The following is a 23,850-nucleotide window of genomic DNA, read 5'->3' on the forward strand; positions in this document are numbered from 1 at the left end:
CTAGAACACAGGCTCAGTAGTTGTGGCGCACGGGCTTAGTTGCTCGGCGGCATGCGGGATCTTCCCAGATCAGGGCTCCAACCCATGTCCCCTGCATTAGCAGGCAGATTCTTAACCACTGCACCACCAGGGAAGCCCCTCTCAGGATATTTTCAATGACAGCTAACTAAAGGGACTTTATTGCCTCCCATAAATAAAAGTCCAGATGAAGAACAAATTGTAGAGTGGTCCAATTAGGGCCTTTGCTCCATTTCTCTGCAGTTGTCAACTCTGCGCTTCCGTATGTATGTGTCAGTTTTTTTTTTTCCTTGGATTTTTGGTTGTTTTTTTTTTTAGCTTGATTCCCCTTATGATTGTAACAGAACTGCCATCAACAAGTATGGCAACCTGCGTCCTCATTCACATCTGACTGGAAAGTCTGGCTTTCCATTGCTGTCCATTAAAAGTAAGGAAGGGGGCTTCCCTGGTGGCGCAGTGGTTGAGAGTCCGCCTGCCGATGCAGGGGACACGAGTTCGTGCCCCGGTCTGGGAAGATCCCACATGCCGCGGAGCGGCTGGGCCCGTGAGCCATGGCTGCTGAGCCTGCGCGTCCGGAGCCTGTGCTCTGCAACGGGGGAGGCCACAACAGTGAGAGGCCCGCGTACCGCAAAAAAAAAAAAAAAAAAAAAAAAAGTAAGGAAGAACTTTCTCAGAAAATCTGCCCTGGTGTCTCATTAATTAGAATATGAGGCTCATTTCTATTCTTAACAAGTCACTGGTAAAGGCAATAGCAAGACCAACCACTTCTAGCCCATGAAATCATTACACAAATCTTATAAATGGAAGGAGAAAATCATCATCATCATTATCACCATCACTATAATCAGCATTTCAGATAGGTTTAGGAAATTAAACATATTGGTCATTTATGGACTTATTTTTTCTACTAGACACCCCCACTCCTGCATCTTTACAGTTACACTCCAGGGACCTATTCCCTAAGCATGCAGCTTCAAGCAGGCTTTTTCTAAGTTTCTTATATCCAAATCTTTCCTTCTCATGCCCCTCCTGCAAACCTTCCCCATCAAGCACATTCTCTCTCCTTGGGGGTTTGCTAAATAAAAGTAAATAAATATACTATATGCTATTCATTCATTTAATTGCTATTTAATTAAACTCCTTGTTTTTACTGAACTTGATAGCTTTAAAGAATACAAGACAGGTATTTTGTAGAATGTTCTTAACTGGGATTTGTCTGATTTCTTTTTCATGGTAAGACTGGGGTTGTCTATAGGTTATTGCCTACATATTGTCTTTTTTTAGTCCAGTGTCAATAAATAACATCTAAGGAAAGCATATGAGAAATCTGTATTATTGCTTTGCTCCTCTCATATAGAGAACTTTCCCACATGTCCTGTAAAAAATTGATTCATTTTACTACAAAACTCCGTTTGATCTAAACATCTTTCATGTTTTCATACAGCACAAAATTAGATCATAATAGCTTCAAATAATAATAATAATAATAATCTCTTTTTGGATTTAAATAGTTTATGAAGGTAATTAAATAGTTAAATCAGGTGTTTTGATGCAGATCAAAGACAACTGACCATTCATAGACTTCCTCTTTAAGCTTAATAGTTTGCCTTGCTTACCAATCACCAAAATATTTGACTGACACAGGATTTACAGGCATAGGTTTGATCATTAGCTTTGATATAAACCAATTAGTTCATATTTCTCCCTTACTGGTTTTCTTGGCACCATCAAAAAAGAATCGCCTTTTTGTTTACTTACCTCAGTCTGACAGAAATTTGTTCATTATGTTATTGCCTTTTTGGCATAAGCTTTCATGTATCATCTTCAATATTTTTAGCTTGTCTTCATGAGAATATAATATCTGGTCTCAATACTGCAGCTCTTAATATATGGAGAATTGCTTTAATTTTCCATTAAGTTATTGACAAGTTATAAAGCATATATCTATAGAAAATGGTATTTTTGGGTCCCAGATGTCCAGTTAGAGATAATAGTACATTCAAGAAATAGCAAAAAGAGCCACAATATAAAAAGATAGCAAATGCGTTACCTATTTCCATTCCCACATCTGGCAGCTGGGGGTCAGCACAAGTTTATCTTTGACCCACCCATTACTGATAATGCATTCCTTGTTCTCATTCATCGTGCACAATGAAGCCATAGTAATTGCTTGGCTACTCTTCCTATTCCAGACGTAATTCACAAACAACTAGAAAGAAGTAAAATAGCCATCAATTGTGAATCATCCTAGAAGACCCCAAGAAGCACAGTCAATGAACAGTCCTCTGAGCATCTATCGGTAGAGAGGCTTCTTTGTAATTCTGTCAAGAATTAAAAGTTAGGGAATTTAAGTTCAAGCCAGAATTAATCTAATTTCCATTTGAAAAGGCAAGACTGCAGCACTTAATTTCAGGCAATTTTGGCTTCTCTTCCATCTATCATTTCTCTTGACATTGGGTCTTAAGTTTTTGAGAGTGTGCTAAGGATACTTGGGGAGGAGGGGGGCATTGGGGCTGCTTAAATAAAGTATGATATAGGCATCAAAAACTACTGTAAAAAGTGAGAAAGCTCTTTGTATACTAATTTGGAAAGATCTCCCATATACATTATTAAATGGAAAACTTGAGGTACAGAATAGTATTTTATATGCTTGAAATGGGCACAGAAAATAAGAATATGTATTTATACTTATTATATCTTCATAAAGACACACTGAAAGTTTTCCCAAGAAATGAATAAAAATGGTTCTCTACTAAGGGCAGGAGACAAGTCAGGATGGAATCAAGACTTATCAATGTATCTTTTCATCTTGTTTTATGTATTGTTTTATTTAAAACCAGATGGTCTATTTAAAAGAAAATAAAATATTTAAATTCTCTCTTGACGCCACATACACTTCAAGCTCTTTATTTCTCTGTCCCCATTTAATGCAAAAGTTCATAAAATTATCTCCACTTTCTCACCTACCATTCACTCTTCAACCTATTTGAACCCGTCTTATTGCCCCCCTACCAGTACTCTTGCTGAAGTCATTAATGATACGTATTTTGCCAAACCCATGTAACAGTTTTCTTTCTAGCCCTGTCTTTCTAGATCAATCTGTATCATTCTACACTATTGACTATTACCTTGTTAGGTCTGTGACACTGTAGCACTCACTCACCTCTTACTTCTCTGATCACTCTGGTGTTTCCACTTCCATCTGAGCTCTAACTGTTGGTTCTCCTTATACGTTGGTCCTAGGCTCTCTGGGCTTGGTCTTGGGTCATCTTTCATTCTGTTACTAGAAGGTGTCCTTGAGCTCCTTAACATTTACATTTATGTGGCAATTCCAAAATTTTATCTGTAACTCAGACCACCCACTGAGCTCTAGACTGGTGGGGACATGCACTCTTGGATTGTTCCCAGTACCGTGTTACTACAGACAATGCCCAAGTCAATGACCTTGTAAATTCTTTCTGCCTACAGCCAGGTGCATCTGTTTGAATAAATTCCCAGAAATGAGATCACCAGACCAAAGATACATGTTTTAAAATGTTAATAGATATTGCTAAACTGATTTCTATGGGGTTATATAACTTTACACTTGCATTGGCAATATATCAGGGCCTGCTTCCTTATTCCATTGCCAACTGTTGTGAAACTTTTGAATTTTGCCAATGTGATAAGTGAAAAATAGAAGCAAAGTGTATTTCCAGTACATGTTTCCCTTATTATGAATAAGGTTGAACATTTTTTACACACTTATTTTCTCTGAACTGCTTATGTTCATAACCTTTGTTTTTGTTTTTTGGTTTTTTTTACTGTTACTTATCTTTTCTAAGAGATCTTTATTTAAGAGATTATCTCGTATCTGTGATACAAGTTGCAGATATTCCCCCAGTTTTTAATTTGTCATTTGATTTTGTGGTGTTTTTTTCCCAAGCAGAAATTTCTCGTTTTCTTTTCTTTTTTTTTCTTTCTCCGCCTCCTCTTTCTCCACCTTCTCTTCTTCTCTCTCTTTCACGTTTCCTCCCCACTCTCTCCTACCCCTTTCAGTCTCTTCTCTTTCCTGTCCTTCCTTTTATATAGTCAAATATCTTTATCTTTCCATTTTGATTTGCAAATTTTGAGTTATAGTTGGAAAGGCCTTTGCCTCGCCAGTGTTATAAAGGAATTGGTCCATATTTTCTTTCAGTGTTTCACATTTAAATATTTTAAGTGCTTAGAGGTTATCCTCATATACAGTGTGTGGTATGAATTTATCTTTTCCAGATGGCAATCTTGTTGTTTCAAGAAGATTTATTTAAAGTCTCATCTTTGTCCTATTGCTGTCATACTGTGTACTAAATTCTTGTCTTTGTTTCAAACTTTTGATCATTTTCCATTGGCCTACCTGTCTATTCATGAACCAGGGACACACTGCTTTAATTGCTGAGAGTTTATAATATGTTTTATTTATTTATTTTTAAAATTAATTTATTTATTTTTGGCTGCATTGGGTCTTTGTTGCTGCGCGAGGGCTTCTCATTGTGGTGGCTTCTCTCGTTGTGGAGCACAGGCTCTAGGTGTGTGGGCTTCAGTAGTTGTGGTTCATTGGCTTCAGTAGTTGTGGCTCACTGGCTTCAGTAGTTGTGGCTCACAGGCTCTAGAGCACAGGCTCAGTAATCGTGGCACATGGGCTTAGTTGCTCCATGGCATGTGGGATCTCCCTGGACAAGGGATTGAACCCATGTCCCCTGCATTGGTAGGCAGATTCTTAACCACTGCGCCACCAGGGAAGCCCTTATAATATGTTTTAATATGAGATATGACTCATTAGCCCTCATGGCTCTTCTTTTTTCAAAATTATCTTAGATATTTTTCCACACATACTTTAAAATCACCTTGTCTAGTTCTAGAAAAGGGAAGTCTTTTTAAATATGGAAAATAACAGAACATACTTATATACTGAGGAAAATAATCAAATAGAGAGGAGAGGTTAAATTCAGAGGAGAAAGGGAGATAATCAGGAAGAATTCTTAAGTGGGGCAGAGAAGATGAGTTCCAGAACATATATAATAAGAACGGCTTTTGATAGTAAAAGGAACATTCATTTCATGGCTAGAAAAATGAAAGTAATTGGCATATAGACTTACATTTTTTGAATGCTATGAAAATGATGGTGTTCCCATATGGTGACTTATGTATTCTCAATTAAGTGTGAGGGGAGCTATCAGCTGAATGGAGTGGTGTGGATGAGGAATGGAAGATTGGGAAAGCATGAGGAAGTATTATATGGTGAAGAAAACATGAGAAACAAATTGGTTTAATGAAGATTGGGATTGACTGATGACACGAATTAGAGAGAGAAGAAGGCTGTGAGCCCTTTGATGAAGTTTTCAGAGGATGAGGTGGCTGTACCAAAACATGAGGATGTTATAGCAAGATTTCAGGGTCCTCACAGGACCAGGAATCATAATAGTCCAGAAGGGACCATGAGGTACACAGAGCATAACCTCTGGACCACAACATTTGGGGTATATGAGTATTTACAGCCTCCACTTTAGTGGACCAAAGGGAAAATGGTACCCTCCAGGGAAAGCTACATTTCCAATAAGGCAAATAGTTGGAAGGATGGGTTTGATAAGACACTGAGGGTTTACAGGGGATTTGGTATGCACAGATCTGGGTTCTAAGAGGGCCTAGAGGAAACTCTGGGCAGCAGGGAGAGTTAGAGAATGAGAATAAAGAAATGGAACACAATACATAGCCAGAGCTCAGAATCTTAGGGGAGTTGTTAAAATGCAAGTTCCCAGGACCTATACCCAACAGAGTTTCTGATTCAGTAGAGTTGGGTAGCACCTGAGAATCTGTATATTAAAAGATGTAAAAATGATTGTTACTCACTCTGGCCTTGAGAACCATGTCTCTTGTTGGAGGCTGGGGACTGTGGCAATAAGAGCTTCCTGCAGTAGTCTGATGAAGAGGAGGAAGCATCACTCTTCACAAGGTCAGGTTGTGTTGACTGAGAAACGCAATCATACTTTCACTCTCTCACCTCACTGTTGAAATGTGACAGAGTACACAGCTGTATGGTAATCATACAGCTATGCCCCTGTCTCCAGAAGGATGTGAGTCAAACAGTTTACATAGACTAAATGTCAGATTAAATCAAGAGACCAAAATTCTGACTAAGGAAAAGACAATGAAAGCACTGCAAGAGGTTAGTAAACTCCATAGACAGTTTTAGTACTGCATTTTAACTTTGACTTTTAATTTGGTGAAGACATTGCCCAGAGCTTTCTGGTCTGAAAACCACAGTCTCGATAATAAATCCTTTCACTAGTAAAAATGCAGATGTAACAAACAATGAAAGATCATCAAGAATGTGGTTCAAACTTGATTTTTGTTACACATTAAAAATTTTACTTACAAATTTACTGATATGTAGACAGAATTAACAGCCAGTGTTCTTCCTCAAGAAGATAACACTCATGTGTGAAGTTTATAAAAAATATCAGATGCTTTTTCCTCTTCTCTTGAACTGTCTTAATTCATCTTAAATATGTCAAGAAGTGGTACAATCTACAGAGAAGTGAATTTTATTGAGAGAGAAAATGACAACCTAAAAATTATTTCTATTGAGAAAGGTTGAGCATCTTAAATTCCCCCCTGTAATAACACCTAATTCAATTCTCTGCTATCTGTCTTATGCTTTCCTTAAAGATGCCAAGACACTTAACTTTAAAATTGTCTTAAAAGCATACATAAGCAGTGTATGGCAGTTTTCACTTCAAATGACACAGAGGGTAAAGAGTAAAAACCCACCCATTCCCCATCCAATTCTATACTTAATTAATTAGACTATCTGAAACTGTCCTTGTAAATATTTATACTTCTCAATGTATTTTTAATGAATGATAAATACCCTTTAAATAAATAACCTCCATTCTTACTGATATAACATGGAAATTATTCCATGTCAGCACATGCTGACTTTTCAGTCACTCTTTGTAATCATTGCAGAGCAACACAAAATATGGATTCTACCAATATTTATTTTACTTTTCTATATTTTAGGTTGTCTTCAATTCTTCAATTAATAATGTTGCCCTGAACTGAATATAATCTGACATAAATACTGGCTCACTATCAATAAGTTTTTATTCCTAGAAGTAGAATTGTTGGATCAAAGTTACATGCATTTTATATTCTGATAGGTACTATCCTCCAGAAAGGTGAACCCACTTATAGGTCCACCAACAATGCCTATAAGACTTCTATTTTTAGTATGTTGCCAGAGCTAGACAGATCCAATCTTCTTAATTGTTCAAATCTCATTGGTAAAAAGTATCTCATCCTTATTTTAAGTTACAGTTTCCTAATTTGTAATGAATCTTAAGATTTCTTTCCCCAGTGCTTCATAGACATCTATAATTTTTCCATTGAATTTCACATTCTCTATGCTATAATTATTATTTGCATTACATCTACACAGAGTATAAGCCTCCAAAACAGTATTACAAATTATGCTTTAAACAAAGAAATAACATAATCTTTTATATTTACCCACATATTAACCATTTTCAATATTCTTCATTCCTTCCTGAGGACAGGAGTTTCTACTTGCTCTTATTTTTCCTTGGTCTATAGAAGCTACTGTTGTATTTCTTCTAATACATGATTCCTGGCTATAAATTTTTTTATCTGAAACTTCTTTTATTTCATTTTCATCCTTAAAGAATACATTTCCAGCATATAGAATTCTGGCTTCAGTTATTTATCATTTTAAAAATATTATTCCATTTTCTTCTGCCTTTCATAGTTTCAATGAGAAGTCAGTCATAATTCAAACTGGTGGTTTATTCTATTTTTTTTAAATTTTTATTTCTTTAGTTTTGGCTGTGTTGAGTCTTCGCTGTTGCACAAGGGCTTTCTCTAGTTGCAGAGAGAGGGGGCTACTCTTCGTTGTGGTGCACAAGCTTCTCATTGTGATGACTGCTCATTGCAGTGACTTCTCTTGTTGTGGAGCACGGGCTCTAGGTGCATGGGCTTTAGTAGTTGTGGCACGTGGGCTCAGTAGTTGTGGCTCGCAGCCTCTAGAGTGCAGGCTCAGTAGCTGTGGTGCACGGGTTTCGTTGCTCCATGGCATGTGGGATCTTCCCAGATCAGGGATCCAACCCATGTCCCCTGCATTGGCAGGAGAATTCTTAACCACTGTGCCACCAGGGAAGTCCTTTATTATTATTTTTAATGTAACATGCTGTTTTATTCTCTAACTACTGTCAAGAATTTCTCTTTATCTGTAGTTTCCAGCAGTGTGATCATAATGTGCCTAGGTATGGTTTTCTTTGTATTTTTCCAGTTTGAGGTTTGCTGAGCTTCTGGTATACTGAAAAAATTTTATGTCTATTGCCAAGATTGCTTTCAAAAATAACCCTCAAACCCTCAAACCTGTGCTGTACAGTAGGTCCCTGTTGGTTATCTATTTTAAACATAGCAGTGTGTACAAGTCAACCCAAAATGCCCAATCTCCCCTCCCATAACCATAAATTTGTTGTCTAAATTTGTGAGTCTGTTTCTGTTTTGTAAATAAGTTCAATTTGTATCTTTTCTTTTTAGATTCCGCATATAAATGGTATCATATGATATTTGTCTTTCTCTGTCTGATATACTTAACTTAGTATGATAATCTCCAGGTTCATCCATGTTGCTGCAAATGGCACTATTTCATTCTTCTTAATGGCTAATATTCCGTTGTATATAAGTACCACATCTTCTTTATTGATTCATCTGTTGATGGACATTTAGGTTGCTTCCATGTCTTGGCTATTGTAAAAAACGCTGCAATGAACATTGGGGTGTGTGTATACTTTTGAACAATGGTTTTCTCTGGATATATACCCAGGAGTGGGATTGCTGGATCATATGGTAGCTCTATTTTAGTTTCTTAAGGAACCCCCATACTGTTCTCCATAGTGGCTGTATCACTTTACATTCCCACCAACAGTGTAGGAGGGGTCCCTTTCTCCACACCCTCTCCAGCATTTATTGTTTGCAGACTTTTTTTTTTTTTTTTGCGGTATGCAGGTCTCTCACTGCCGTGGCCTCTCCTGTCGCGGAGCACAGGCTCCGGACGCGCAGGCTCAGAGGCCATGGCTCACGGGCCCAGCCACTCCGCAGCATGTGGGATCCTCCCGAACTGGGGCACGAACCCATGTCCCCAGCATCGGCAGGCGGACTCCCAACCACTGCGCCACCAGGGAAGCCCTGTTTGCATACTTTTTGATGATGGTCATTCTGACTGGTGTGAGGTGATATCTCATTGTCTTATTTCTTTCTTTAAACATCTTTATTGGAGTATCTCATTGTCATTTTGGTTTGCATTTCTCTAACAATTAGGGATGTTGAGCATCTTTTCATGTGCCTCTTGGCCATCTGTATGTCATCTTTGGAGAAAAGTCTATTTAGATCTTCTGCAAAGTTTTTTTTGTGATATTGAGCCACATGAGTTATTTGTAAATTTTGGAGATTATTCCCTTGTCGGTCGGATTGTTTGCAAATATTTCCTCCCATTCTGTGGGTTGTATTTTCGTTTTGTTTATGGTTTCCTTTGCTGTGCAAAAGATTTTGAGTTTAATTAGGTCCCATTTGTATATTTTTGTTTTTATTTCCATTACTCTAGGAGGTGGATCAAAAAAGATCTTGCTGTGATTTATGTCAGAGTGTTATTCCTATGTTTTCCTCTAAGAGTTTTAGAGTGTTCAGTCTTACATTTAGGTCTTTAATCCATTTTGTGTTTATTTTTTGTGTATGGTGTTAAAGAATGTTCTAATTTTTTAATATGTAGCTGTCCAGTTTTTCCAGCACCATTTATTGAAGAGACTGTCTTTTCTCCATTTTATAGTCTTGCCTCCTTTGTTGTAGATTAATTGACCATAGGTGCGTGGGTTTATTTCTGGGCTTTCTATCCTGTTCCATTGATCTGTATTTCTGTTTTTGTGCCAGTACCATACTATTTTGATGATGGTAGCTTTGTAGTATAGTCTGAAGTCAGGGAGCCTGATTCCTCCAGCTGTTTTTCTTTCTCAAGATTGCTTTGGCTATTTGGGGTCTTTTGTGTTGCCATACAGGTTTAAGATTTTATGTTGTTGTTGTTGTTCTAGTTCTGTGAAAAATGCCATTGGTAATTTGATAGGGATTGCACTGCATCTGTAGATTGCTTTGGGTAGTATAGTCACTTTCACAATATTGATTCTTCCAATCCAAGAACATGGTATTTCTTTCCATCTGTTTGTGTCATCTTCGATTTCTTTCATCAGCATCTTACAGTTTTCAGAGTACAGGTCTTTTGCCTCCTTAGGTAGGTTTATTCCTAGGTATTTTATTTTTTTGATGTGATAATAAATGGGATTGTTTCTTTAATTTCTCTTTCTGATCTTTTGTTGTTAGTGTATAGAAATGCAACAGATTTCTGTGTATTTATTTTGTATCCTGCAACTTTACTGTATTCATTCATGAGCTCTATTACTTTTCTGGTAGCATCTTTAGGATTTTCTATGTATAGTATCAGGTCATCTGCAAACAATGACAGTTTTACTTCTTCTTTTCTGATTTGGATTCCTTTTATTTCTTTTCCTTCTCTGATTGCCGTGGCTAGGACTTCCAAAACTATGTTGAATAAGAGCGGCGAGAGTGGACATCCTTGTCTTCTTCCTGATCTTAGTGGAAATGCTTTCAGTTTTTCACCACTGAGTATGATGTTTGCTGTGGGCTTGTCGTATATGGCCTTTATTATGTTGAGGTAGGTTCCCTCTATGCCCACTTTCAGGAGAGTTTTTACCATAAATGGGTGTTGAATTTTGTCAAAAGCTTTTTCTGCATTTATTGAGATGATCATATGGTTTTTATTCTTCAGTTTGTTAATATGGTGTATCACATTGATTGATTTGTGTATATTAAAGAATCCTTGCATTCCTGGGATACATCCCACTTGATCATGGTGTATGATCCTTTTAATATGTTGTTGGATTCTGTTTGCTAGTATTTTGTTCAGAGTTTCTGTATCTATGTTCATCAGTGATAATGGTCTATAATTTTCATTTTTTGTGATATCTTTTTCTGGTTTTGGTATCAGGGTGATGGTGACCTCATAGAACGAGTTTGAGAGTGCTCCTCTGCAATTTTTTGGAATAGTTTCAGAAGTCTATGTGTTGACTCTTCCCTGATTGTTTGATAGAATTTGCCTGTGAAGCCATCTGGTCCTGGACTCTTTTTTGTTGCAAGTTTTTTAATCACAGTTTCAATTTCAGTACTTGTGATTGGTCTGTTCACATTTTCTATTTCTACATGGTTCAATCTTGGAAGATTGTACCTTTCTAAGAATTTGTCCATTTCTTCTAGGTTGTCCATTTTATTGGCATAAAGTTGCTTGTAGTAGTCTCTTATAATCCTCTTGATGAGTCTGGCTAAAGGTTTATCAATTTTGTTCATCTTTTCAAAGAACCAGCTTTTAGTTTCATTTTTCTTTTCTATTATTTTCTTCATCTCTATTTCATTTATTTCTGCTCTGATCTTTATGATTTCTTTCCTTCTACTAGCTATGGCTTTTGTTTGTTCTTCTTTCTCTATTTGCTTTAGGTGTAAGGTTAGGTTGTTTATTTGAGATTTTTCTTGTTTCCTGAGGTAAGACTATATTGCTATAAACTTCCCTCTTAGAACTGATTTGCTGCATCTCATAGGTTTTTGATCATTGTGCCTTCATTTTCATCTGTCTCTAGGTATTTTCTGATTTCCTCTTTGATTTTTTCAGTGATCCATTGGTTGTTTAGTAGCATATTGTTTAGCCTCCAAGTGTTTGTGTTTTTTACAGTTTTTTTTTTCTTGTAGTTGATTTCTAATCTCATAGTGTTATGGTAGGAAAAGATGCTTGATATGATTTCAATTTTCTTAAATTTACTGAGGCTTGCTTTGTGGACCAGCATTTGATCAATCCTGGATAATGTTCCATATGCACTTGAGCAGAATATGTATTCTGCTTTTGGATGGAATGCTCTTTAAATATCAATTAATTCCATTTGGTCTAAAGTGTCATTTAAGGCCTGTGTTTCCTTATTGATTTTCTGTCTGGATGAGATGTCCACTGATTTAACTGGGGTGTTAATACTCCCCCACTATTATTGTGTTACTGTCACTTTGTCCTTTTATGGCTGTTAGTATCTGCCTTATGTATTGAGGCACTCTTATGTTGGGTGCCTATATATTAACAATTGTTATATTTCTTCTTGGATTGATCCCTTGATCATTATGTAATTTCCTTCTTTGTCTCTTGTAACAGTCTTTATTTTCAAATCAATTTTGTCTGATATGAGTATTGCTATTCCAGCTTTCTTTTGGTTTCCATTTGCATGGAAGACCTTTCTCCATCCCCTCACTTTCAGTTTGTATGTGTCCCTAGATCTAAAGTGGGTCTCTTGTAGACAGTGTACAAAATAAGACAGGTCTTATATTTTGTATCCATTCAGCCAGTCTACGTCTCTTGGTTGGAGCATTTAATCCATGTATATTTAAGGTAATTATCGATATGTATGTTCTTACTGCCATTTTGTTAATTGTTTTGGATGTGTTTTTATAGGTCTTTTTTCTTCCCTTCCTCTTTTGTTCTCTTCTCTTGTGATCTGATGACTAACTTTAGTGTTGTGTTTGGATTCTCTTTTATTTTGTGTGTGTGCATCCATTACAGATTTTCGGTTTGCAGTTACCATGACGTTTTGATGTGGCCATCTATACATAAACAAGATTGTTTTCAGTTGCTGGTCTTTTAATTTCAAGTGCATTTCCAATATCCTGTGTTGTGCTTTCCTCATCTCACAATTGCTTGTTTTGATATATTTGTGTGTGAATGATTTCCTACCTTTATTGTATGGTTGGCTTTACCAGTGAGCTTTTCTAGTCATAATTTCCTTGTTTCTAGTTGTGGCCTTTTCTTTTTCACATAGAGAATTTCCTTTAGTATTTGTTGCAAAACTGGTCTGGTGGTGCTGAATTCTGTTAGCTTTTGCTTGTCTGTCAAGCTTTTGATTTCTTTGTCAAATCTGAATGAGAGCCTTGCTGGGTAAAGTATTCTTGGCTGTAGATTCTACCCCTTCATCACTTTATATTGTGCTGTTCCCTTCTGGCGTGCAGAGTTTCTGCTGAGAAATTAGCCAGTAACCTTATGGGAGTTCCCTTGTATGTTATTTTTGCTTTTCCCTTGTTGCTTTCAATATTTTTTCTTTGTCTTTATTTTTTGTCAGTTCGATTACTATGTGTCTCAGTGTGTTCCTCCTTGGGTTTATCCTGCCTGGGACTCTCTCTGGACTTGGGTGACTGTTTCCTTTCCCATGTTACGGAAGTTTTCAGTTATTATCTCTTCAAATATTTTCTCAGGTCCTTCCTCCCACTCTTCTCCTTCTGGGACCCCTATCATGCAATTGTTGGTGTGTTTATCCCAGATATCTCTTAGACTGTCTCCATTTCTTTTCATTCTTTTTGCTTTATTCTGTTCCGTGGAGTGAATTCCCCCATTCTGTCTTCCAGGCTCACTTATCCGTTCTTCTGTCTCAGTTACTCTGCTTTTGATTCCTTCTAGTGCAGTTTTCATTTCAGTTATTGTATTGTTCATCTGTTTGTTCTTTAGTTGTTTTAGGTCTTTGTTAAACATTTCTTGTATTTTCTCTATCTGTGCCTCTATCTTTTTCTGAGATCTTGGTCATCTTCAGTATCATTACTTTATATTCTTTTTCCAGTAGATTGCCTATCTCCACTTCACTTAGTTGTTCTTCTGGAGTTTTATCTTGTTCCTTCATCTCGGATATATTCCTCTGCTGTCTCATTTTATCTGGCTTTCTGTGATTGTGGTTTCCGTTTTACAGGCTGCAAGGTTGTAGTTTGTCTTCCCCTAGTGGATGAGGCTGTCTGAGAGGCTTGTGCAGGCTTCCATTTGGGAGGGACTGGTTCCTGCCCACTGGTAGGTGGAGTTGGGTCTTATCCCTCTGGTGGGCAGGGCCAAGTCATGGAGTGTGTTTTTCAGGCAGCTGTGTGCTCAGGAACACTTTAAGCAGCCTGTCTGCTGATGGGTGGGGCTGCGTTCTTGCCCTGTTGGTTGTTTGGCCTGAGGTGTCCCAACACTGGAGCCTACAGGCTATTGTGTTGGGCTAGGTCTTGTTGAGAAAATGGTGGCCTCTGAGAGGGCTCACACCAGTGAGTATTCCCCAGAATTACTGCTGCCAGTGTCCTTGTCCCTGCAGCTAACCACAGCCACCCCCCCACCTCCACAGGAGACCCTCCAGTACTACCAGGTAGGTCTGGCCCTGTCTCTTATGAGTTCACTGCTTTTATCCCTGGGTTTTGGTACATATGAGACCCTGTGTGGACCCTCCAAGAGTGGAGTTTCTGTTTCCCCCAGTCCTGTGGAATTCCTGTGATCTAACCCTGCTGGACTTCAAAGCCAGATTCTCTGGGGGTTCTTCCTCCAATTGCCAGACCCCCAGGCTGGGGAGCCTGACATGTGGCTCAGAACTTTTACTCCTGTGGGAGAACTTCTGTGGTATAATTATTTTCCAGTTTGTGATCATCCACCTGGCATGTATGGAATTTGATTTTATCATGATTGCACCCCTCTTACAGTCTTTGTCTTTGGATGTAGGGTATCTTTTTTTGGTAGGTTCCAGCGTTTTTTGTTGATGGCTTTCAGCAGTTAATTTTGATTTTGGTGTTTCTGCAAGAAGAGGTGAGCTTGTGTCCTTCTACTCCACAACCTTGTCTCCCAATCTAGTCTCCAGAGATTTTAAAGAGCTATGAATTAGTAAAAAAAGTTCATTCAGATTTATAGCATTTTAATCTAAATTAAAAATATAAAGGCAAAACAGTTTTTTAATGGGAAAGGTAAAGAACAGCCAGATCATCAATATAAAAATTAAATGCCAATTTCTTCATTTACTTAATATTTTTTTAATAAAGACAATTAATCCATTCTCATTTATATAGTGGTAACATGGATATCCTTAGATTTATTTAACTTTTTCTATTTCTATTCATTTAAAAAATTTCTTTCTCTTAAAATTACAGATTTTTGCAAAACTGATATTATTTCTCTTTCATTTTTTTTTATTTGAAAGTGTGACCTTTTATTTCTATGCTACTTATGGTTAATCTTTACATTTAAAAAATGTTTTAACTTTATAACACATGTTTTCCTAACAATGACAAAAAGGAACCATCTGCAACTTCTCTTCCCACCAAAATAAACTTTTTAGCATGTGGAGGCAACATGAGGCAAAGCCAACTTTCCTTCTGGTTGTACAGAGAATTAGATTTATGGGCAAAGGAGTTTGCTGCTGGGTCCTACTCTACTTCTTCCTTTTTTTTTCATATTAACAACTTATTTTTTATTTTTGAATATCACAAACTTCAATCAGAATACTTTAAAAAATATTATTCTGCATGCACTTAACAAATTTGACAAAGGGCAAGGATCCAGTTGACTTGTATTATGCTATGAAGTTTGAATTGAACAGCCAATTCACATATATTTAAAATTGTTAAGTACAGGTAGCCATGAACACTTCACTGCATTAATCTGATGGCATCCTACCTCTAGGCACACGTTCATGTAACACTACTAGTAATTACCCTGGAGCAGAGGCAAAATGGAGATGGAGGAATTGCCCTACAAAGCAAGTTTAAGGGATTAAACAGCGTCATCATCATCGTCATCACTATTGAAGACAAAGCTGCTGCCTGTGGACAGGGGCCCTTCCTCCTTAACATTCCCTAAACCACCTGCAGTCCCTCTCTCATCAGAATCTTCAAACAACTTGTCACTGGAATTGTCATCAAACAACTTCTCGTTGGAATCTTCATCTTTGAACATCTTTTCATCTATGTCTTCATCTTCCTTTATATCTACATCTTCCTCTTCTTTTCCATCTGAATCTTCAAACACCTTTTCATCTGCATCATCTTCTTCGTTCTTTTCATTTGCATCTCCCAGCCCCTTTTCTTATGCATCTTCTTCGTCCTCTTTTTCATCCGACTCATCGTCAAATACTTTTTCATATGTTTCTTCCTTCTCATCTGACTCTTTGTCAAATTCCTTCTCAGAGCCTTCTTCATCAAACACTTTCCTGGAGCTGTCATCTTTGAATTCTGATTTTTCAGAGTCATTTTCTTCTAACTCTTCCTCAGAAACGTTTTCATTAAATTCCTTTTCAGAGCCCTCTTCCTCAAAACCTTTCTCAAGGCCGTTCTCTTTTAACTCTTTTTCAGAGTCATCTTCAAATTGCTTTTCTGAGCACTCTTCAGACCCTTGTTCTGAGCTGCTGTCTTCAGCTGCCTTTTGGGGGCTGGCCTCCTCCTCAGACTCCTGCTCAAGGCCATTCTCATCAGGATCCATTTTGGGTCTCTTCTTTTTGGACTCTCATTCAGGGCCATTCTCTTTTGACTCTTTTTTAGGACTACCCTCTTCATGCTACATCTCGGGGCTGCCTTCTCTGGACTCTCCGTTGAAGAAGTCTTCTTCACGCTCTCTTTTGGGACAGCCTTCCCCATAGTCTCTTTCGAGGCAGCTCTCTTCAGATTCTTTTTGGGGACAGCCTTCTTCAGCCTCTTTTTCAGGGCCACTTCTTTTAGCATCTTTTTCAGAAGCAGCTTCTTCATCTTCTCCCCTATCTTCTGTTTTTTCAAACTTCTTTTCATCTATAAGTTCTTCAAATGCCATTTCAGTTGTGGCTTCTTGAACATTCATTTGAGATGTGCCAGGGTGCTCTGAAAAATACCTAACTCTAGAAGGTCCCACGCTTCTGGAGCACAGAAGGAATTTGAAAGCTGAAGGCCTCTGTTGGCCTCGGGAGTGTTGAGGAAAGCCTCCCATCCTCTCAGCCTTTCCTCCCTTTCTCTTGTGGTCTCCTCCACCTGATAATCTGTAGTCCCATCACACACTTGGGCAGTGATTTGATGGCCACCAAACCACATTCCATTGAGGGTTTGAATACAATAACCAGCTTCCTCCGGGTCCCTATAGGACACAGAGGCCACACCATGAGGGTGCCTATCAAAGAGAAGGAGCTTCCTAATTTGTCCAAACTTTGAACACTCTACTTGAAGGTCTTCTCTGATCTCGTTCGGCACCAGTGGATCATCCTCAAAATCCATATGATGAAACGTATTTTTGATGATGACAACTTGCTCGTGGTGTATTCAGGCTGGGCCAGCTCTTCTCTCAGGTCTCCAATCCAACTGCTTTTGTTGCATAGGCAACTTTTTCTTGTAGTCTTTGCACTTCTTCTTCTTCTTTGAGGTGTCTTATTCCCCTTTCAGTTGAAACTTTGCCACCTCCATATGTAATCTGTAGTCTCTAATTTCATCTTCATCCAAAAGTTTTAATGCAAGATCCACAGATTCTCTCTTCAAATAACAGCAAAGTCCATCTCCTTTAAGATTTCCTTGATTATCTTTGTAAAGCTTGACCTTAAATTCTTGTTTGAAGATCTCTCATAATAATGCACAACTTGGATATGAGCTGTATAAATTCATCCACTGTAATGTCTGGAGGCATATCAGACACATATACATTTGTATTTCTGTCTTCAACATGAAACCATCCTGATTCAGCCTTTCTCTTTTCTCCCCTCTTTTTGGGATAACTGGGTTTGGGAGTTTTTCTTTGCAGAGGTTCTTCTGTAGTCCTAGCACTAACATCTTGGACACTCGCAGTAGAACTAGATGCACCATCATTAGAAAATCCATAATTGGCCTGATATGTAGCAATAAAATCTTCAGTGATCTTGCGGAACCAAGCCTTCTTGTCCAGGTCCCATTCATACAGGGTGTCAGTCGGCTGCTGCCTGAAAGAATTGGTTTCTCCACTGGGATCTTTCTGGGTATCACAGTCCTTGGTGTCTCCGTACAATTCTTGCATTCACAACTGCTCATCAAACTCGTCATTCGCACCCAAGTTGTTGCCGCTCATGTTGACGACTTAGCCCAGGGGCAGGGTCCAGGCGAGCGAAGAGGCCAAGCTGACACTGGTTCACCCTGCCAGGTCTTGCCGCCGCCACTCGATCCAGAACACGGCAGCAGCGCACACACGAGCTGCCGCCACCGATCGGGTCTGAGACGACTGCGGCTCCCACGGCAACGTCCAGAAACCACTTGAAAATGGAGGCCCACTTAGGCTGATGCAGTCGCCATTGTCCCCTACTCTGCTTCTTAGTCCAACTCCACCACCCCCTCCCATGGAAGTTAGCTCACTTTGGTAAGAGAGTCTCTTATATGTTTTTGGCTTGAGGCAAACACTGGAGGCTGGTGCTTCCACATGGAGATAAGTACCATTGTGCTTATTACACTTACTTTATGATACACTTCCCAGTTAACTACTCAAAAACCTGTTCACACTCAAAGCCTTTATGCCTCTGATCTTAGTGTTAACACATGGGTCCTAGTCTAGTCTATTCTTTCCCTGTATTATTAGTGGTTCCTACAGCTCTGTTGGATTTTAGCATCAATTTGATCCCATTTATATATCTTCCCAAAATTCCTAAATGCTTTGGGCTTACCAGTTTTCGTGCTTTGTTGTTTCATATTTTTACATTTCTTCTAGCATCTTAATGTGATTTTAGGATAAGGGAGACAGGAGTGCATACATTTAGTTAGTTACCTTCCTTTGAATGAATATTTACAATTAAAAACATCAAAACAAAACTTCAAAACTCATATTAATAAAGATGGTTTTATTGAGTTATAGGACAGGGCACATAAAAATCAAATATTTGATTAAAATTTAACCCTTTACTCAAAACTAGAAATTTTAAATATTAATAAGTAAATTTTTAGCAGGTGTCTAAATTGTTAACCACTTATTAATTATTTAAAAACTTTAAGGCAGATATTTACTTATGCACTGAATCCCAAATAGGTAAAAAGAATAATCACCCAAAGTTTGTTATCAATTAAAACAAATTAAAGTTAGTACTTAATTAAAGAAAACTTGTTGCATGTTAAGGAAATATAGCACATGCTTAATGTCAGTTCCCTCTCCCCATTTCATATTAAAGAATCACATACTCTCCCTTTCACTTCTCCTAAGCAGCATAGGAAAATCCCATATATAAAAAAGCTTAAAGTTTAATCTTCCCTAATACTATCTGATGATAAATTTCTTTGGTCAATGGAATGTATGATTTTTTCAACTTATCCATGAAGTAAAGTGGATCAGAAATTTTCAATGGACTAAATCCTTCTTCCACCAACCGAAACTTCTGTAGTTTGAATGTTCCTGTTGTTTCCATCTTTTCCTATAAAACAGTGACCAGGATTAGTGGAGTCAGTCAATATTATGTATAATATACAAATAAAATATTCAACAATATAGACTGTAATATTTAATGAAAGCATTTTTATATCCAGTGACCATCTCTATTTTCACTACTAATAATTTAATATTAGAAATTTTAAAATGCTCTTTAGAACATTTAAATCTTTACCTTGATTTTCCTGTGAGCTTCATTCAACATATAAGAATTATGAATATAGTTAATAACTGATTACAAATATGTCTAAAACATATAGGTTTATCTCTTCAATCCAATGTCAAGGCAATATTATGTACTAAGAATGCTACTAGACAGCAAGAAGATAAAAGCTATAAAAGACAGCAATCTATTCCATAAGGCAGAATACTGCAAGAACCAGAGGGGGTAAGGAATGATCTAAAACTTGGGTTCCCAAACTATGCACTGAGTTGCCTCATAGTACCTCAGTGAATTGCCAGAGTCCCCATAGGATATTTAAAAATTTCAAGGTAAACCCAGTGACATCTGTTGTCACACTACCAACTACTTGGTCAAAGTAGTTCAGTTTCAATATTAGTTTATGATACATTGTTTTCAATGATGTCATATCTTTGAGAAACAGGGTTTTTGGTGGTTGCTATGATAAAAAGCAAGTATAACCAAAAGTCAAGGTGGACTATGGAATTAGTCTGGCCCTGTTCAGCACAATCTCATTCCAACATTTGAGGAGCTGTGCAATGCCCAACTTACATCTCCTTAATACATGTGGTTATTTAAATATGAAATAAAAGCATTTTTCTTTCCATTTATATGCATTATTTTTTCAAAGAGCAACTAATTTATTAGACCTAAATAGTTATTTTGCTTTGCCCTAAGTACTGAATAAATGAATGTTTAGGTATTTGTTTTGGCCCAAGAGTGCCATGAATTAATTACTAAGACACGAAAGACGTTATGAATCGAGAAAGTTTAAGAATCTTTGCTTTAAGAAATTTAAAGGAGACAAGGATATTATCTCTGTGGTCGTTTCAGGCATAGGGAAGCAACCTTGTTTTAAGTCAGATGACATGCAGGGTCCATACAAGGTTCTATGAATAGTTTGGCCATTTTTATGCATCCTTCTGAACGAATGCAACTAAGTCAACCTCTCTTTGAAACTTCTTCCCTGCTCTCATCCTCTACCCAACACTGTCATCACAGAATGAGATGTAACTGTGTAAAAACACATATTCTTTTCTCTTTTTAAAAAAATTAGTTCACATTATACAATTTGACAGTCTGCCTTCTTTAAAAAAAAAAATTAACCTGGTATGTTTCTCCAGGTTAGGTAATTTTCATCAAAATGGCACTTTTTAATGGTTTCATAGGATCTCATCTAATTATATATGTTAATTAACCTTACTCTTATTCTTGAACTTATATAGAGAATACTAAAAAATTTTACTACATAAATAATAACATTTTATATATAACATTTGTACATCTTTAATTATGTCCTAAGGGTAAATTTCTGGAAATGAAATTACTAAATCAAAATATATGCAAATTCTAAGAGCATGATCACATATTTACCAACTTATTTTCAAGAGAGATGATAACAATTTGTGTTCCCAGAAGCAAAATAAAAGGACCAGTTTAATTTCATCTCAGCCATACTGAGTAATATCACATTTAAAAATTTTTTGTAAATTTATTGCTAAAAAGAATCCTTTTTAAATTTGTGCTAAACAGATCTTTAATAAGATAGTTGTCTTATTCATTTTGTCAGAAGTAACTTATATGTTTGATTGCTTATATCAGATCATTTATTATAATTCATTAAATAATTTTAGTGCCGGGGCTTCCCTGGTGGCACAGTGGTTGAGAATCTGCCTGCTAATGCAGGGGACACGGGTTCGAGCCCTGGTCTGGGAGGATCCCACATGCCGTGGAGCAGCTAGGACCATGAGCCACAACTGCTGAGCCTGCGCATCTGGAGCCTGTGCTCTACAACGAGAGGCCACGATAGTGAGAGGCCCGCGCACTGCGATGAAGAGTGGCCCCCACTTGCCACAACTAGAGAAAGCCCTCACACAGAAATGAAGACCCAACACAGCAAAAATAAATAAATTAATTAATAAACTCCTACCCCTAACATCTTCTAAAAAAAAATAATAAATAATAATAATAATACTTTTAGTGCCAACTAAGTGTCATTCATAGTGCTAACTATAGTAAATACTGTAATAAACGTAACACTCATGGGCCAAGTTCTTTTAGGTGTTTAATGATCCTAAAATATTTTCTAAATTTGTACAAGACTGATTTAATCTTACAGAGGAGTCCTGTGACAAATATTTCTTCTGCTTAATGACAGTGAATTTTAAGTTTCCCTTGGAGGAAAATGTTTAAAATATTATTTGATCCATCAACTTTCTACTCTACTAAGAATTAAAATCCATTCGTTCTGGGGCAAGATGGGAGGGGCAGGAGGGAGCTGGGTGTGGTTATAAAAGGGTAACGTGAGGGAGCCTTGTGGTGGTGGAATTGTCCATATCTTGACTATGGTCATTGATACATGAAGCTACACAGGTAATAAAAATGTATAGAGCTTAATACACACATACACACAAATGAGTACAAGTAAAACAGGAAATTTTAATAAGATGAGTGGATTGTATCAATGTCAATATCCTGTTTGTAATCATTTACACAGGATCTCTCTGTATTATTTCTTACAAATGCATGTGAATCTACAATTATTTCAAAAATTTCAATTAAAACCATGTTACTTCTTTTCCATATTTAGCTACCTTTATTATTTCAGAGGACTGCTATGAAATAATGAGACAATATATGTAAAAGCTCTTAAAATATTATGTAAATGGAATATGTATTTATGACAGTTTAGATGATGTGTCTCATTGGCCAAGCAGTGACTTGGCCACAAGGATTACCCAGCAAATGCTTTAAAAAAGAATATTAAGTCAGCTATTGCTCTATCAGGGATGTAACAGTGATATGACAAACATATCCAGAAAAGTTCTATGTGATTGGATGTTAAGAGATGATGAGGACTAGCTTTGGGAAATTATATTTGAGGCACAATATCAAATGAATAAATGGCTGGATAAATGAGCAGGCAGAGTTACCCAGGAGCTGAGAAATTTTGTTTCCTTTTTATTGGACTTTACTCCAGCAGCCTAACAAGAGAAAGCCCAACTCTCAAAACCAGTGAGTTCAGAATTCCTGCAAAATATAAGGTCCCCGAAGGAGACTGGACAGAATGAAGCTAAAAAATTAAAGGCAGGGGCTTCCCTGGTGGTGCAGTGGTTGAGAGTCCGCCTGCTGATGCAGGGGACACGGGTTCGTGCCCCGATCCGGGAAGATCCCACATGCCGCGGAGCGGCTGGGCCCGTGAGCCATGGCTGCTGAGCCTGCATGTCCGGAGCCTGTGCTCCGCAACGGGAAAGGCCACAACAGTGAGAGGCCTGCGAACCGCAAAAACAAACAAACAAAAAATTAAAGGCAAAATTGCTTAAAGCCAATTGCCCTGAGGGTCTACACACATCCTGCAGACACTCTGATGTCAGCTTGGTGGAACCTAATTTTAGGTACACAGCACCAAATGTCTTCACAAAGCATGAAGGCATGTGTAAGATTTGGGTTTGGCTTGCCACCATCACTGGGACCCTCATTTATCTGATTGAAGAGGAGGAGAGCAACAAGTAGGACAACGACAACGACTTCCTAGCATTTTATTGTCCTCCCTTCTACAATTAGGCTTCAAATATGGCATAAATTAGCATCCCAATGCTTTTCATTGTTCTTGAAATTTTCTAATAAAAATAAAATGCACCTATTATCTAAGCGGTAAATATTATTTTATAACTAAACCATCTCCAGATTCCTGGTCTTAAATTTTATGGGTAGGTAAAATTACCTGAATTCTTAAAAATTGTGGGCAGGCATAAGCCGGTAAAAATGTTACAACTTGTTCATAAACTTTTTCCAAGTCTAAAGACATATTTGGTTTTAAAGTTATAGAAGCCATTCCTGCTTTTCCTTCATAATCTGAAAAAAAAAGTTTGTAATAACATCAGTTTTACAAGTGGTAGGTGAACTTTTAAAAAAATCCAGTTAATTACACACTAATTGTTACAAATATAGACATTACATCCATTGCAGCAATAACAATGCAACAGTAGCATAAATGAGTGGGTCTTTCCGGGCATATGATTTACTCCCTAGAAATGATTTAGGAGAAAGGAAGTACAGAGTCTATGTTTAATTGTTTACACTACAGAAACATTTTAAAATAGATGGAATAGAAAACACCATAAGTGACCCATAATATGCATCCTGCCACTATTATTATAAAATATTAAGAGGAAACATTTTTTTAAAGGCAAATATATTTTAGAGAAATGTCCATGTTAAGCATCAATGCAAAAAATAAAGGGTATTATTCAATATATTCAAGTTAAGAAACTAGAGGCAGGTATTTCCACAACTAATTCCACAGATTGCTTACTGTTTATCATGTCACCTTTTTTCCAGG

At 37.4% G+C, this 23,850-nt stretch overlaps 1 protein-coding gene and 1 pseudogene across 5 annotated transcripts in view; both read right to left on the minus strand.

The window, feature by feature from the left end:
* Positions 1-7,860: 7,860 nt before the first annotated feature.
* On the minus strand, positions 7,861-18,591 carry LOC101274698 (HIV Tat-specific factor 1-like; annotated as a pseudogene).
* Positions 18,592-18,729: 138 nt separating this feature from the next.
* The window catches only part of SLC27A6 (solute carrier family 27 member 6), a 64,135-nt gene continuing 59,014 nt past the window's right edge, over positions 18,730-23,850 (minus strand). For 4 of the 5 annotated variants that reach the window (XM_033405834.2, XM_033405835.2, XM_033405833.2 and 1 more), the window contains exons 9-10: positions 23,233-23,363; positions 18,730-19,313 (exon numbers count right to left, since the gene is read on the minus strand). In XM_033405834.2, coding sequence (XP_033261725.1) covers positions 19,137-19,313; positions 23,233-23,363 — 308 coding nt within the window. In that variant the 3' untranslated portion in view covers positions 18,730-19,136. The remainder of the gene's footprint in view (positions 19,314-23,232; positions 23,364-23,850) is intronic. The other variant, XM_033405836.2, reaches the window with a different exon arrangement.

Source organism: Orcinus orca, chromosome 3 (genome assembly GCF_937001465.1).
Source record: "Orcinus orca chromosome 3, mOrcOrc1.1, whole genome shotgun sequence".
NCBI lineage: Eukaryota > Metazoa > Chordata > Mammalia > Artiodactyla > Delphinidae > Orcinus > Orcinus orca.